At 44.2% G+C, this 13728-nt stretch overlaps 2 protein-coding genes across 2 annotated transcripts in view; one reads left to right on the top strand and one right to left on the bottom strand.

Annotated features, from left to right (window-relative positions):
- Positions 1 to 8317, top strand: part of slc13a4 (solute carrier family 13 member 4) — a 24531-nt gene extending 16214 nt beyond the window's left edge. Inside the window, exons 9-15 of the mRNA XM_046297500.1 lie at positions 3767 to 3886; positions 4009 to 4110; positions 4245 to 4346; positions 4516 to 4750; positions 5651 to 5812; positions 6176 to 6313; positions 6949 to 8317. Coding sequence (XP_046153456.1) covers positions 3767 to 3886; positions 4009 to 4110; positions 4245 to 4346; positions 4516 to 4750; positions 5651 to 5812; positions 6176 to 6313; positions 6949 to 7086 — 997 coding nt within the window. The 3' untranslated portion in view covers positions 7087 to 8317. The remainder of the gene's footprint in view (positions 1 to 3766; positions 3887 to 4008; positions 4111 to 4244; positions 4347 to 4515; positions 4751 to 5650; positions 5813 to 6175; positions 6314 to 6948) is intronic.
- Positions 7943 to 13728, bottom strand: LOC123994649 (cytochrome c oxidase assembly factor 6 homolog). Its single transcript, XM_046297501.1, has 3 exons — positions 13574 to 13728; positions 9269 to 9433; positions 7943 to 9018 (listed from the first exon to the last, which is right to left on the bottom strand). The coding sequence occupies exons 2-3, from the start codon at positions 9410 to 9412 to the stop codon at positions 8926 to 8928; spliced, it is 237 nt and encodes a 78-aa protein (XP_046153457.1). The 5' UTR covers positions 9413 to 9433; positions 13574 to 13728; the 3' UTR covers positions 7943 to 8925.

Genomic DNA, 13728 nt, shown 5'->3' with positions numbered 1-13728 from the left:
GGAGCTAGAGGAGTTAGAGCCCTGTCTATGGTCGTAGATAAGATGAGAGCACCCCTCCAGCTAGGATGGAGTCCGTCACTCCTCAACAGGCCAGGGTATGTCTTGTTTGTGGGTGAGTCCCAGAAAGAGGGCCAATTATCTACAAATTCTATCTTTTGGGAGGGGCAGAAAACAGTTTACAACCAGCGATTGAGTTGTGAGACTGCTGTAGAGCTCATCACTCCCCCTAACTGGGAGGGGCCAGAGACAATTACTCGATGCCGACACATCTTTCTAGCTGATTTACACGCTGAAGCTATGTTGCAGTACCACACATTGCTCACTACGAGATACAATACCTGACTAATACCCCATGCACTGTCAATATCTTCCAAATAACGATCTGTTATTTCTGTCTCAGTGAAACGTAAATGGATATATAACGATAGTTGAATAGATGAATTATACTCACAAGTTTAGGTCTTGTGAGTGGAAACGTGAACATTGTGAGAACTTTGTGCAACCTCCGGCATATGTTTACAGTGAACACTGAGGCTGAACCCTTAGCGTTTTAGACAGTAGCCAATAGGCTATTGTGGCTATTTGAGCATAATGTAGGCCTTACCAACAAAATCCCATAATATTTTCACATGGAAATAACTTTTGATTTCTATGATATAGCCTACAGTAACCTATATGTGGTGTTTAATGCTGGCATACACTGCATGTGACTTTTACTTTTTACATTATGAAGGGCTTGACATTAATTCATGATTTTTTTATTTGGTCTGTAACACCATGGGCCAAATAGCTGGCTGTAAATTGCATTGTATTGTGTGGTATAATGCAAGAAACCACTTTACAAAATAAAATGTATTATTATTACCAGATAATTAGACAATGTCGGCTACCCATCTGCCTATTGGCTTATTTGCATATTCAAGCCTGTCTCAAAATGAAACACTGCCCCTTTAATTAAGACAAAAGCGTTTCACGGCAATGGTTTTTTAAAAACCGCTTGAAATGTAGCTTACACGTTTTGTGCTGTTGCAGAAGCAGTAACTCCCCATTGCTGACCTATACTTATCTATAACTGGCATAATAACTCACTAACTAGCAAAGAATATCTACAAATGTGCACACCCGCCGGGTTCTGATCTGAAGACCGCTGGTGGGCTACACCCGCCAATAGAATTCTACTCCGTTTCGCTCTGGCTCTGCCTACAACAAAATCACACACTCAATCTTGCAAAGTTAGATTTTGGTTTGGTTTGTTGCATTGAAACGGGCCTAATTGTAATGTTGATTCGGTCATAGAAAAAAAACGTTGATCTATATAGCTCAAACTAATCATGCAAATTCAGTGAATTTCAAGTGTCCCTACTCCGCATGACATTTCTTTTGTGTTGCAGGCCTGGAGGAAGTGCGCGGCACCAGCGCAGTTTAGAGGGAACATAGAATTATACATGTCATGTTTAACTCAGTGACAGAGGGTGTCAGGGTCCATAGGAAACAAAAGGACAAAGAGCCCTGGGATTGATGGATTGAAGGATTGGTGTAAACCCTCTCAACAATCCAACAAAGCCGATTTCCTGGGCACTTTAATAAACCAGCTAGGCTAAGCCGAGAGAAAACGGACTCTTTTCATGTAAAAGTAACTCGGACTGTACATATCAGACTTCATTCTCTCCCAGTCTATCCCCCTCCTTTCCTCCCTTCCCAGTGCAAGTAAAATATGTGAGACCCTGTTTAGCAACTCCTTCACGTCTAGCCCGGTCAAACTGGGGCCCAGATTGGTAAAGGACAGCTCTGTGAGTCAGGGGGTTTGCTGGTGATCCCCCAAAAGATGATTAATTGTCTTGAGTAGCTATAACAGGTCCACACTGGTGAAACCTAACCCTGTAGGCATTTGTATCCTGCTATTGCGGGAACAGGCACTTCCAACAGAGCAATGTTCACAACAACACCAGACCCATCCTCTTCAACACCAGTATGCAGATTTGGTCAAAGCAGTCAATCGTCTGCAAAATTATTTAATATTATTGGTATTATATTATATTGATAGTCAAATGTGGTAATACAAATAACTAATGATACTCAATATATTCTGCCTTGCACCTAATATGCAATGAGACCAGACTCCAAAAGATTCCCTCAACATCAATAGTCATTACTTCAGGATTTTGGGATACTTCAGGATTTTGGCAATTAATCCCTTTATCGACCTCCCCAGAGTCCGATGTACTCATGAATAGCATTGTTATATCTGCACACAGAGACATAAAATTGATATATGTACAAGTCCATCTGACTGTGTGTGTGTAAACAGGACCTTGGCCGGTACTTCCACATGGAAAAAGGAATGAAAACCCTCAATAACCCTTGACCGCAGACAGTGTGTGTGTGGGGGGGGCAAGATATCGAACAGCAGAGCAAGTATACGAAGAAGAAGCAGTGAGTCAGCTTGTCTTTCAGCAAACAGAGATATTACCATATCTCTGCCCAGTATTGACAACTACTAGATATCCTTCCACATAGGCCAGAGGCAGAAAATAGACCTGAACGTATTCATTGTGTGGTCAATTTATTTTATTTTATTTCACCTTTATTTAACCAGGTAGGCTGGTTGAGAACAAGCTCTCATTTACAACTGCGACCTGGCCAAGATAAAGCATAGCAGTGTGAACAGACAACAACACAGAGTTACACATGGAGTAAACAATAAACAAGTCAATAACACAGTAGAAAAAATAAAAAAAAGAGTCTATAAACATTGTGTGCAAAAGGCATGAGGAGGTAGGCGAATAATTACAATTTAGCAGATCAACACTGGAGTGATAAATTATCAAATGGTCATGTGCAGGTAGAGGTACTGGTGTGGAAAAGAGCAGAAAAGTAAATAAATAAAAACAGTATAGGGATGAGGTAGGTAAATTGGGTGGGCTATTTACCAATAGACTATGTACAGCTGCAGCAATCAGTTAGCTGCTCAGATAGCAGATGTTTAAAGTTGGTGAGGGAGATAAAAGTCTCCAACTTCAGCGATTTTTGCAATTCGTTCAATGACCTGCAGATGTCCTGTTTTGATCATGATCAAAAGAAAAGGGTTGATGGTTAGTTTCTGCTGGTTCAAAGGTTGTAGTAGTGGCCACTCCTTGAGTCTGTAATGACTTGTGATACTGAGGGTATCCCTAGTGGGTCTTCAAACCCAGAACTACAATCTCCCGTAATTACATCAGATGCTCCATTGGGTTCTGGGGGAGATGTATGAGATAAGATACTAACGAGACTAGTGAAGTCTCCACCCCTCGAAAAGGAAACTCTAAACCAAAGCCCCTCCACTTCCAAAAACATATTCTGCTTCAAATCTGTGCTTCAAATCCAAGCCCACATTTTAAGCACAACCTTCACCCAACCCTGAAACATCTAAATAACCAGTGCCAGAAAACACCGGAGCAACTGTTTCTCTTTTGTTGTGGCATCCATTTGGTCTGTCCATGAGAGATTACCCTGCAACTAGCAGTCCATCACATTTACATTACATTACATTTAAGTCATTTAGCAGACGCTCTTATCCAGAGCGACTTACAAATTGGTGCATTCACCTTATGACATCACCATAGACATGACACCAAAAAGGTCAGATTCTGAACCTCTTGGCTAGATTGCTGGTGTTATACTATGAGGACAATACCCTTACCGATTGTGAGGTGCATTTGGTTTAACGTTAACCGCGCTCTCTGTATCTCCTCCCATCACTAACTATTCTCTCTCTCCTCCCTTGCAGTCGCTACCCGGATGCGAAGGTGATCAACTTTGGGACCTGGTTCATCTTCAGTTTCCCCATCGCAATCATCATGCTGCTGCTGACCTGGGTTTGGCTGCACTTCCTCTTCCTCGGCTGCAAGTAAGCACCTCGCATATGCATGCATGCGAAATGGAGGATGACACGCACACAGGAACACGCACGCGCACACGTTGTGCAGGTATCTCAATGATATTAACCTTACCTTGTTGTTGTGTGTCCAGTTTCAGGGAGACATGCTCGTTGAGTAAAAAGCGTAAGACGAGGAGAGAGATGCTGTCAGAGAGGAAGATCCACGACGAGTACATAAAGCTCGGGCCCATCAGGTGATCTTTAGACTCTTTTTTCAGTTATAGCTGGGACAAGAGACTAGCTGTACAGCCATATTTGAGGACTAATTGACTAAAAGCTGAAGGAAAACAATAACACTGACCTGTGCTTTGCCTCTCCTGTGCTGTAGCTACCCAGAGGTGGTGACAGGAGTGTTCTTCATCCTGATGACTCTGCTGTGGTTCACCAGAGAACCGGGCTTTGTACCCGGGTGGACGTCGCTGTTCGAGAAGTGCGTAGCCACCCTTTTGTAGTGTACTATCAAAGGGGGGAAAATGGCGCACTATTAACGGAATAGGGTACCATTCCAAATGCAGTCTCTCTCATTGAGACTAACCTCGAATAAGGAAGGTTAGATTTTTTTTTAAACAGCCTTGTTAAATGTGTTTCTGTTTCCGCAGGAAAGGCTACAGGACCGACGCCACCGTCTCTGTGCTGCTGGGCTTCCTGCTCTTCCTCATCCCGGCCCGCCGGCCCTTCTCCCAGGCCCCCAGAACCACAGCAGGGGACGGCTCCACAGAAAGAGACCCAGACCCCCTGGCCCCCATGATCACCTGGAAGGACTTCCAGAATCTCATGCCCTGGGAGATCGTCATCCTTGTGGGAGGGGGCTACGCCTTGGCTGCTGGCTGCAAGGTACCAGGTTATACAGTATACTGTACAAACAACACTCACCACAGGGCGGATAGCTTAGGATGACAACCATCTAAAACGGCCTGGTTCATGCTGCAAGGTAACATACAGGAGCTTTAATATGGATACTAGGCTATATACACTATACCAGGGCTTCTTCAACTCGTGTTCGGAACCCAAAGTTGGCCCTGGGCATGTGAGAGGTGGGGTCGCAAGTTATGAGAGTACATCTATAATCACACACTATTTCATCCTAATCAATAGAGGACAATTTGGATCACGGGAGGACGGTCAATGTCTCATTTGGGTCCCGATTTGAAAAGGTTTTACAACCAAATCTCTATGTAAATGGGATGTTATAGAAGGTTCCAGACACTTTTTTTGGTTATTTCACGTTTTTGAGAAACTTCCCCTACACAGCAAATCACTTCCTAATTATTGTTGTGTAGTATGGGGGCCTTGAAAAAACACAAACAAAGGCTCCAAAAACACCCAAATACATCCTTTTAGAAATGACAAAGTTCTCAGTATAGTGACGCAGGTCTTTAGAAACGTTTTATTTAATTTTTATTTAACCTTTATTTAACTAGGCAAGTCAGTTACGAACAAATTCTTATTTAGAGTGGGGCCTAGGAACAGTGGGTTAACTGCCTTGTTCAGGGGCAGAATAACAGATTTTTACCTTGTCAGCTCGGGGATTCGATCTAGCAACCTTTCGGTTACTGACCCAACGCTCTAACCACTAGGCTACCTGCCGCCCCATTGCGGGTTACAGTATATACTGTATACACGTTACTGTGTGAGCTATGAAGTTGCGTCACAATCTATATTACAGACATTCGACATGGTGTGTGTCTGATCATGTGGTGTGTGTGTGTGTCTGGTCATTGTGTATGTGTTCAGGTGTCAGGGCTGAGTGTGTGGATTGGCAGACAGCTGGAGCCGATGAGTGGTCTCCCCCCGTGGATGGTCACGCTGCTGGCCTGCCTGCTCGTCTCTGCAGTTACAGAGTTCGCCAGCAACCCTGCTACTCTCACCGTGTTCCTACCTATCCTCTCTGCTCTGGTAAGAATAACAGTCATTCTCTGTCAGTCTTCTCTACCTTTCCTCTCGATCGTCTCTGGTAAGAAGCACACTCTGCTCTAGAGAGAACCACAGTCATGGTCTATTCTCTCTTCCCTTACTATCCCCTCTATCGCTGAGAGCCCGTGAAGAAAAACCTAAACCCCATCCATCAATTTCTCAGCTCGATTCCGAGTGTCCTCAAATAGCCTACACACGTCTACTCTCTTCTCTCAACATCAACACAACCATCTGCTCGCCTCCTCTCTCTGTGCCACTGTCAATGTTATTGAAAACACTCCGAGACACCCTGTTCCTTTGCCTGACACTCAGTTATGTGACCTCTCTCCTCCCGCTCCCTCTCAGTCCGAGACCCTGAAGATCAACCCTCTCCACACACTCATCCCCGCCACCATGTGTGTGTCATTTGGGGTCATGCTGCCCGTCGGGAACCCCCCCAACGCCATAGTGTTCAGTTACGGACACGTGCAGATCAGCGACATGGTGAGACACAAACACATAAGCACCAACCCCACTGGGACGGGACTGCACAGTGCCAAGCACAATCAAAGGCCGTTGTTGCAATAACACGCAATTCTGCACGTTTTTATGTAACACTCCTATTATACAAGATTATAAAACAGATTTATTTAATAGTCATAATACCTTTTAATGACCAGCAATCAGTCACTATAACTAGAGCCCTGTGTTCTGCGCAATCATGTGACATGCCTGGATCTGAACCTTTTCATTTACAGCTTTTTCATCAAACGGTCCGCGTTTTCCTTTTTCCATCAGATGGTCCAGCACCATCCTCAGACAATTTCTTTCATTTTTGGTGTAATTCTCATATCTGGATAAATGCACGTTTTGTCGTCACATGTTCAAGTACATTGAAATGCTTCATTTGCAAGCTCCACCCAACAGTGCCGTAATCAACATCAAAATAGTATACCTGATAAAAATATATAGAGTAAAGAAGACATGAGAAATAAGAGGACTTGCTAAGTCACATAATTGCACAAAAACACAGGGCCTTAAATAGAACACAGAGGCTCAGACACATACTGTAGCTCTTCAATAATAAGTGAGAGAACAGGTACATCTGTCTTACCCAGTGTTGTTGTTGTCTGTCTCAGGTGAAGGCAGGCTTTGGGGTGAATCTGATTGGTGTTCTAGTGGTGATGCTGGCCATTACGACCTGGGGTGTGCCCCTCTTCAACCTGACTGAGTTCCCAGACTGGGCCATCGACAGGAACGTCACTGGCAGCTTATAACCACGTGGGGGTGCAGACAGTCGCACAGAGAGAGAGAGAGGCAGAGAGCGGAAGAATGCAGAAGACGCCTCTAAACAGAGACACTCGCCGTCTCTTTTACTGTAAATCCCAAATTGAAAGGGACTGAGGCTTATACCTTCAGCCGGGCTGGTAACGTCTGAGAATCGTGCAGGTTGCGGAAGACTGAGTGGAAGAAGCACCACAAAGGAGTCGCCGCATGCCTTTTCATAGGCAGCCCAATTCAGATTTTTTTTTTTTACCACTAATTGGTATTTTGACCAATCAAGATCAGATATTTTGCCAATAATTGCACAAAATATCTGAATTGGGTTGCCTGTGTAAACACAGCCAAAAGTAGCATGGAATAGACTCCGACTATAGTCAATGGATCATATTGCCTTTTACTCCATATTACTGTATGTTGCTGTAAGTGTTACGTTTTATAGCGGTTCTAATCTCTCCAACACATAGCCCACCTAAAGGAAAAACATTGATTCACACATGACAATACACAGCATTACTGCATGTCACATAATATTCCTATAGGTTCCGCTAGCACAATAACCACAAAAACAGCATTCTATGCCTATTACACCGCTAACTCAGAGTGTACTCTATATTTACAGTAGTATACAATCTTCACGGTGTTACATCCTGGATCCCTACTGTTAGTGTGCTGAAACACCCTATATAGTACACTACTATTGACCAGAGCCATGGAGAATAAGGTATCAAGGCAGACAAAAGAAACCAGAGAGAAAACTGCAGAGTAAAAGTGCCTCTCCAATCAATAGCCAAATCATGAGCTGTCTGTCGCTATGACGACAGGGCAAAGTGTACATAATTGTAGACCATAGAGACTTGTATAAAATGCTTTATATTTTGTTGTTGTTGAACAAATTGAAATGTAACCGTGTGCCTTTTTTTTTGTACTTTATTCACTGTCGCCATGAGAACGTAGGCGCGTTAAGCAATCTAAATCCCACATCTCGGTCTAGAACTTATCCAAAGTTGCACAAGTTCATACGTTGTGGTTTTAGAAGAAGGATCTAGAACCTTTGTAAATACATGCCAACTTGTGATGTAAAAGATGTGCCGTGTGTCAAACCAATCCGACGAAGTGTAACGTTCATGAATAACATTAACGTCGCGGTTCCACTCGTAGTCAACTCACTCAGAATAGGCCCAGATTCATGGGAAATGAAACCAATGTTATAAAATAATAATGAACCATTGACTCATCTTTATTTAACACAACAAATCACACACACACACACACACACACAGTCACGGTCTATTCATAAATAAAGCATCTCTGCATCCATCTTTGACAATAGCATGAATAAGAAATGAGTCGGTGGTTAAGACTATCCGTTACGGAGCTGTTGATGTGTTCAGTTGATATTAGGTCAAATAAAAGCATTGTCACATCACATACAACCACTTGATGTTGTATTGAGAGAGCAGAGAGACGGAGAAAGCCTGGAGAACCATGTCAGGGACTTTTGAGGGGTGCACTTTCCACAGCACTCGCCGTGGTTACGTCACCACACACCTGTCCCTGTGTGACGTCGGTATGGTCACTAGTCGGAGGCAAGGTGTGACCAAGTTAAGTGCACACTCGGGGAGAGGCTTGAGAATCTGACCGCGGCCCGTAGGTGACATCTGCCCCGGAGTGTTCAGGTCCAGGTGTGAAGTCACTGACCTCCAGCGGCTGTCGTCGCTGAGAGGCATAGCAGGATTGTGCTCTTAGTGTCCAGTGACAGTCCACTGCTGTCCATCCTCAACCAGGAGGCCCCTGGAAGCCCTCCTCTCAGTCTTCTGACCAGTGGCTACCGGCTAGGACTTAGGCCCGGCAGCAGGCTCAAAGCCCTCCGTCTGCATCTTCTCCTTGTACTTCAAGAAGTCTCTCCTCTTGGTGAAGTATTTCACCTGTCGGGATCAATGTGAGATAGGATGTATTTGAGCAGGACCAGGCTTGGTGACCACAGTGAGTTTACTAATGTAGCTACATCAAAGCGAGCAATAACAGAATTTAGACCACCATGAATAGAAGCAGGGCTTTATATACATACATTCGAGATCTAGCCGTCCCTCTCTGGCTACCTCTGAGACAGTCTGTCATATTCAACAGAGTAACAGGTAGGTTACCGCTAGACCGACACCAGACAGGGAGACTCACCCACTGAGCAGGACAGCTCGCCTCAAACTCTTTCTGGAACTTCTCACAGGAGGCGGCATTGTCCTGGTTATAATCAAGGCACTTCCACAGCTCGTCCCTAGTGCCCCAGCATGCTTTTCTCTGGTTCGAGTCAGGGGCAGACATCGCTGGGCTCGGGGAAATTTACTAAAACAACGAGAGAAAAAAAACAGGTTAAGTCAACCACATGGCACAATCTGCAATTTCAACAGCCTGACCCTGCCACTATGTTTGGTAAGGTCAGAGATGGGGGCTGGGGAAATATAATCACTCCTCCACAGTGGATTCGGAAAGTATTCAGACCCCTGGACTTTTTCCACATCTTGTTACATTACAGCCTCATTCCAAAATGGATGAAATAGTTTATTTTCCTCATCAATCAATACACAATACCCCAACAATGACAAAGCACAAACAAGCTTAGAAATGTTTGCAAATGTATAAAAAAATATATAAACTGAAATATTACATTTACATAAGTATTCAGACCCTTTACTCAATACTTTGTTGAAGCACCTTTGCCAGAGATAACAGCTTCGAGTCTTCATAGGGTATGACGGTACAAGCTTGGCACACCTGTATTTGGGGAGTTTCTGCCATTCTTCTCTGCAGATCCTCAAGCTCTGTCAGGTTAGATGGGGAATGCTGAACAGCTGTTGTCAGGTCTCAGGTTCGATTGGAATCAAGTCCAGGCTCTGGATGGGCCACTCAAGGACAGACTTGTCCCAAAGCCACTCCTGCATTCTTGGATGTGTGCTTAGGATCGTTGTCCTGTTGGAAGGTGAACCTTCACCCCAGTCTGAGGTCAAGATGCTCTCTGTACTTTGCTCCGTTCATCTTTCCCTTGATCCTGACTAGTCTCACAGTCCCTGCCGCTGAAAAACATCCCACAGCATAATGCTGCCACCACCATGCTTCACAGTAGGGATGGTGCCACGTTTCCTCCAGACGAGACTCTTGGCATTCAGGGTAAAGAGTCCAAACTTGGTTTCATCAGACCAGCGAATCTTGTTTATCATGGTCGGTGTCCTTTAGCAGGCTGTCATGTGCCTTTTACTGAGGAGTGGCTAACCCAGATGACGCTGGGCCAATTGTGTGCCGCCATACCGGACTCCCGATCACGGCCGGTTGAGATACAGCCAGGGATCGAACCAGGGTCTGTAGTGACACCTCTTGCACTGAGATGCAGTGTCTTAGACCACTGAGCCACTTGGGAGGCTTCTGTCTGGCCACTCTACTGTAAAGGCTTGATTGATAGAGTGCTGCAGAGATGGTTGTCCTTCTGGAAGGCTCGCCCATCTCCACAGAGGAACTTTAGAGCTCTGTCAGAGTGACCATTGGGTTCTTGGTCACCTCCCTGACCAAGGCCCTTCTCCCCTGATTGCTCAGTTTGGCCTTGCGGCCAGCTCTAGGAAGGGTCTTGGTGGTTCCAAACTTCTTCCGTTGAACAATGATGGAGGCCACTGTGTTCTTGGGGATCTTCAATGCTGCAGAAATGTTTTTGGTACTCCTCCCCAGATCTGTGCCTCGACACTATCCTGTCTCGGAGCTCTGCCGACAATTACTTCGACCTCATGGCTTGGTTTTTGCTCTGACAACTGTGGGACCTTATATAGACAGGTGTGTGCTTTTCCAAATCATGTCCAATCAATTTAATTTCCCCACAGGTGGACTCCAAGCAAGTTGTATAAACATCATGGATGATCAATGGAAACAGGATGCACCAGAGCACAATATCGAGTCTCATAGCAAAGGGTCTGAATACTTTGCATATTTGTCATTATGTAATTTTGCTTTGTCACTCAGTGCTGCCCACTCTCATTGAGAAACTCAAATTGAAGGCCATCTTAGGAACGGCAGGCTTCCATTAGCAACTAGATAATCCTCATAACTACTTGTGTGTGTGATTTGAAAATAATCGGTTCAAGGAGATACAGTGCCCTCCATAATTATTTGGACACGGAAGCATTTTCCTTCTTTTGGCTCCGTACTCCAAACGTTTGGATTTGAAATGAAACAATGACTGAGGTTAAAGTGCAGAATGTCAGCTTTCATTTCAGAGCCTTTCCATACATATCAATTACCACACTTTTTGTACATCGTCCCCTCCATTTAGGAAAAATTCACTTACGTACATTGAAGTAGTCAAAATATACATGGCACACAATGACTACATCAAGATTGTGACTCTACAAATTTATTGGCTAAACATGCTGTTTGTTTTGGCTGCATTTCAGATTTTGTACCCAATAGAAATGAATGGTAAATAATGTGTCATTTTGTATTCACTTTTATTGTAAATAAGAATACAATATGTCTCTAAACACTTCCACACTAATGTGGATGTCACCATTACGGATAATCCTGAATGAATTGTGAATAAGGATGAGTGACAAAATTACACACACAGAAGTATCATACACCCCAGAAATGCTAACATCCCATTATTGAAACGGTGAGAGGTTAGCATGTCGTGGTGGTATGATATTTGTGCGTCTAACTTTGTCACTCATCTGGTTTAATACATTCCATTATTGGTGCCACGATTGTCTTCAAATTGTGTGACAAATGCAAATGATTTGGTCCTATGTCAAGTGTACACAGACGGATGGACGGACGGGGGTGTCATATGCCAGCTGACCCTAAATGCTGCAATTGTGGTGGTGAACATGCACCCGAATATCTGTAGTGTCGGCTCAAAGAGACGGACGGCAGAATAAAGGCTGTCCAGCAAGTCACCTCTCCAGAGGCGTTGAGAAGAGTGGAAGTAAATAATGATGTTGAAGAACTAATGTTAGAGAGACGCCAGATAATATTCTTTGTCAACAGAGGGATCCTGGCATGTTGCATGTGAAAGGTGGACTTTGTGGAGTTTATTTCATTGGTTATCAACTGCAAAGCGCACACAGAGAGGAAATCAGAGGGGGAAAAAAGTAATTGTTGTGAGTATTTCTTTGTGACTCAGGGATTTAACAGCAGAGGCATCCTATCGATGAATGCGCCGTCCTCACTGCCACCTGAGACTGTTTAGGGATGTGATTTGTATATAAAGGGTTCCCTCCCTGTTAGTGAGCATTTATCCACTGCCAAGATAATCCATCCACGTGACAGGTGTGGGATATCAAAAATCTAATTAAACGGCACGATCATTACACATATGCACCTTGTGCTGGGGAGAATAAAAGGCCACCAAAATGTGCAGTTTTGTCACACAACACAATGCCACAAGTTGAGGGAGCTTGCAATTGGCATACTGACTGCAGGAATGTCCACCAGAGCTTTTGCCAGAGAATTGGATGTTCAATTCTCTACCATAAGCTGCCTCCAACATAATTTTAGAGAATTTAGCTGCATGTCCAAGCGGCCTCACAACCACAGCCCATGTGTATGGCGTCGTGTGGGTGAGCAGTTTGCTCAGAGTGCCCCATGATGGTGGTGGGGTTGTGGTATGGGCAGGTATAAGCTACGGACAACAAACACAATTGCATTTTAAAGATACCGTGACGAGATCCTGCTTTGTCGTGCCATTCATCTGCTACCATCGCCTCATGTTTCAGCATGATAATGCACGGCCCCATGACGCAAGGATCTGTACACAATTCCTGGAAGCTGAAAATGTCCCAGTTCTTCCATGGCCTGCATACTCACCAGACATGTCACCCATCATTGTGTTTGGGATTCTCTGGGTCGACGTGTACGACAGCATGTTCCAGTTCCTGCCAATATCCAGCAACTTCACAGACATTGAAGAGGAATGGGACAACATTCCCCAGATCATAATCAACAGCCTGATCAACTTTATGTGAAAGATGTTTCACGCTGCATGAGGCAAATCAAATGGTTGTCACATCAGATACGGACTGGATTTCTGATCCACGCCCCTACCTTTTTTCAACCGATGCGTATCTGTATTCCCAGTCACGTGAAATCATTAGATTGCGGCCTTTTGAATTCATTTCAATTGACTGATTCACTTATATGAACTGTAAAATCAGTCAAATATTTGTCATTGTTGCGTTTATTTTTGTTCAGACTACAAGCTGGCGAGCTCTATTATAATCAGTGACGCAAAAACCAACACATATCCCTTTTATCCTGCAGCCCTCATATTCTACAGCCCCGACAGAGGTAAGGAGAGACTATAGAGGCTTTCAGCTAGCTGATTTACAAGTTTTATTCCTCGAGAATCAAGCTCCAACCTTACAGATTGTGCCTTACTAGCTTACTCTGTTTCCAAGCCAAACTATTATCAAATAAGCTAGCTAGCGTATAATCATGACAACTCACCATGAATGTTTATATCACTACTCCGGTATGAATAGTTTGTTCAATAATGCCAAAAGAGCATTTAGTTGTGTAACATGTTTCCCCAGTGCATTCAAGGACAGCTGCTTGTGGAGTAAGGACTTCCGTCGCATCTCAGTGACGCAAAAGTTTGGGGT

Source organism: Oncorhynchus gorbuscha, linkage group LG14, assembly GCF_021184085.1.
Source record: "Oncorhynchus gorbuscha isolate QuinsamMale2020 ecotype Even-year linkage group LG14, OgorEven_v1.0, whole genome shotgun sequence".
Lineage (NCBI taxonomy): Eukaryota > Metazoa > Chordata > Actinopteri > Salmoniformes > Salmonidae > Oncorhynchus > Oncorhynchus gorbuscha.
The sequence above is the reverse complement of the archived record's forward strand: the minus strand, read 5'-3'. Positions and strand labels throughout refer to the sequence as shown.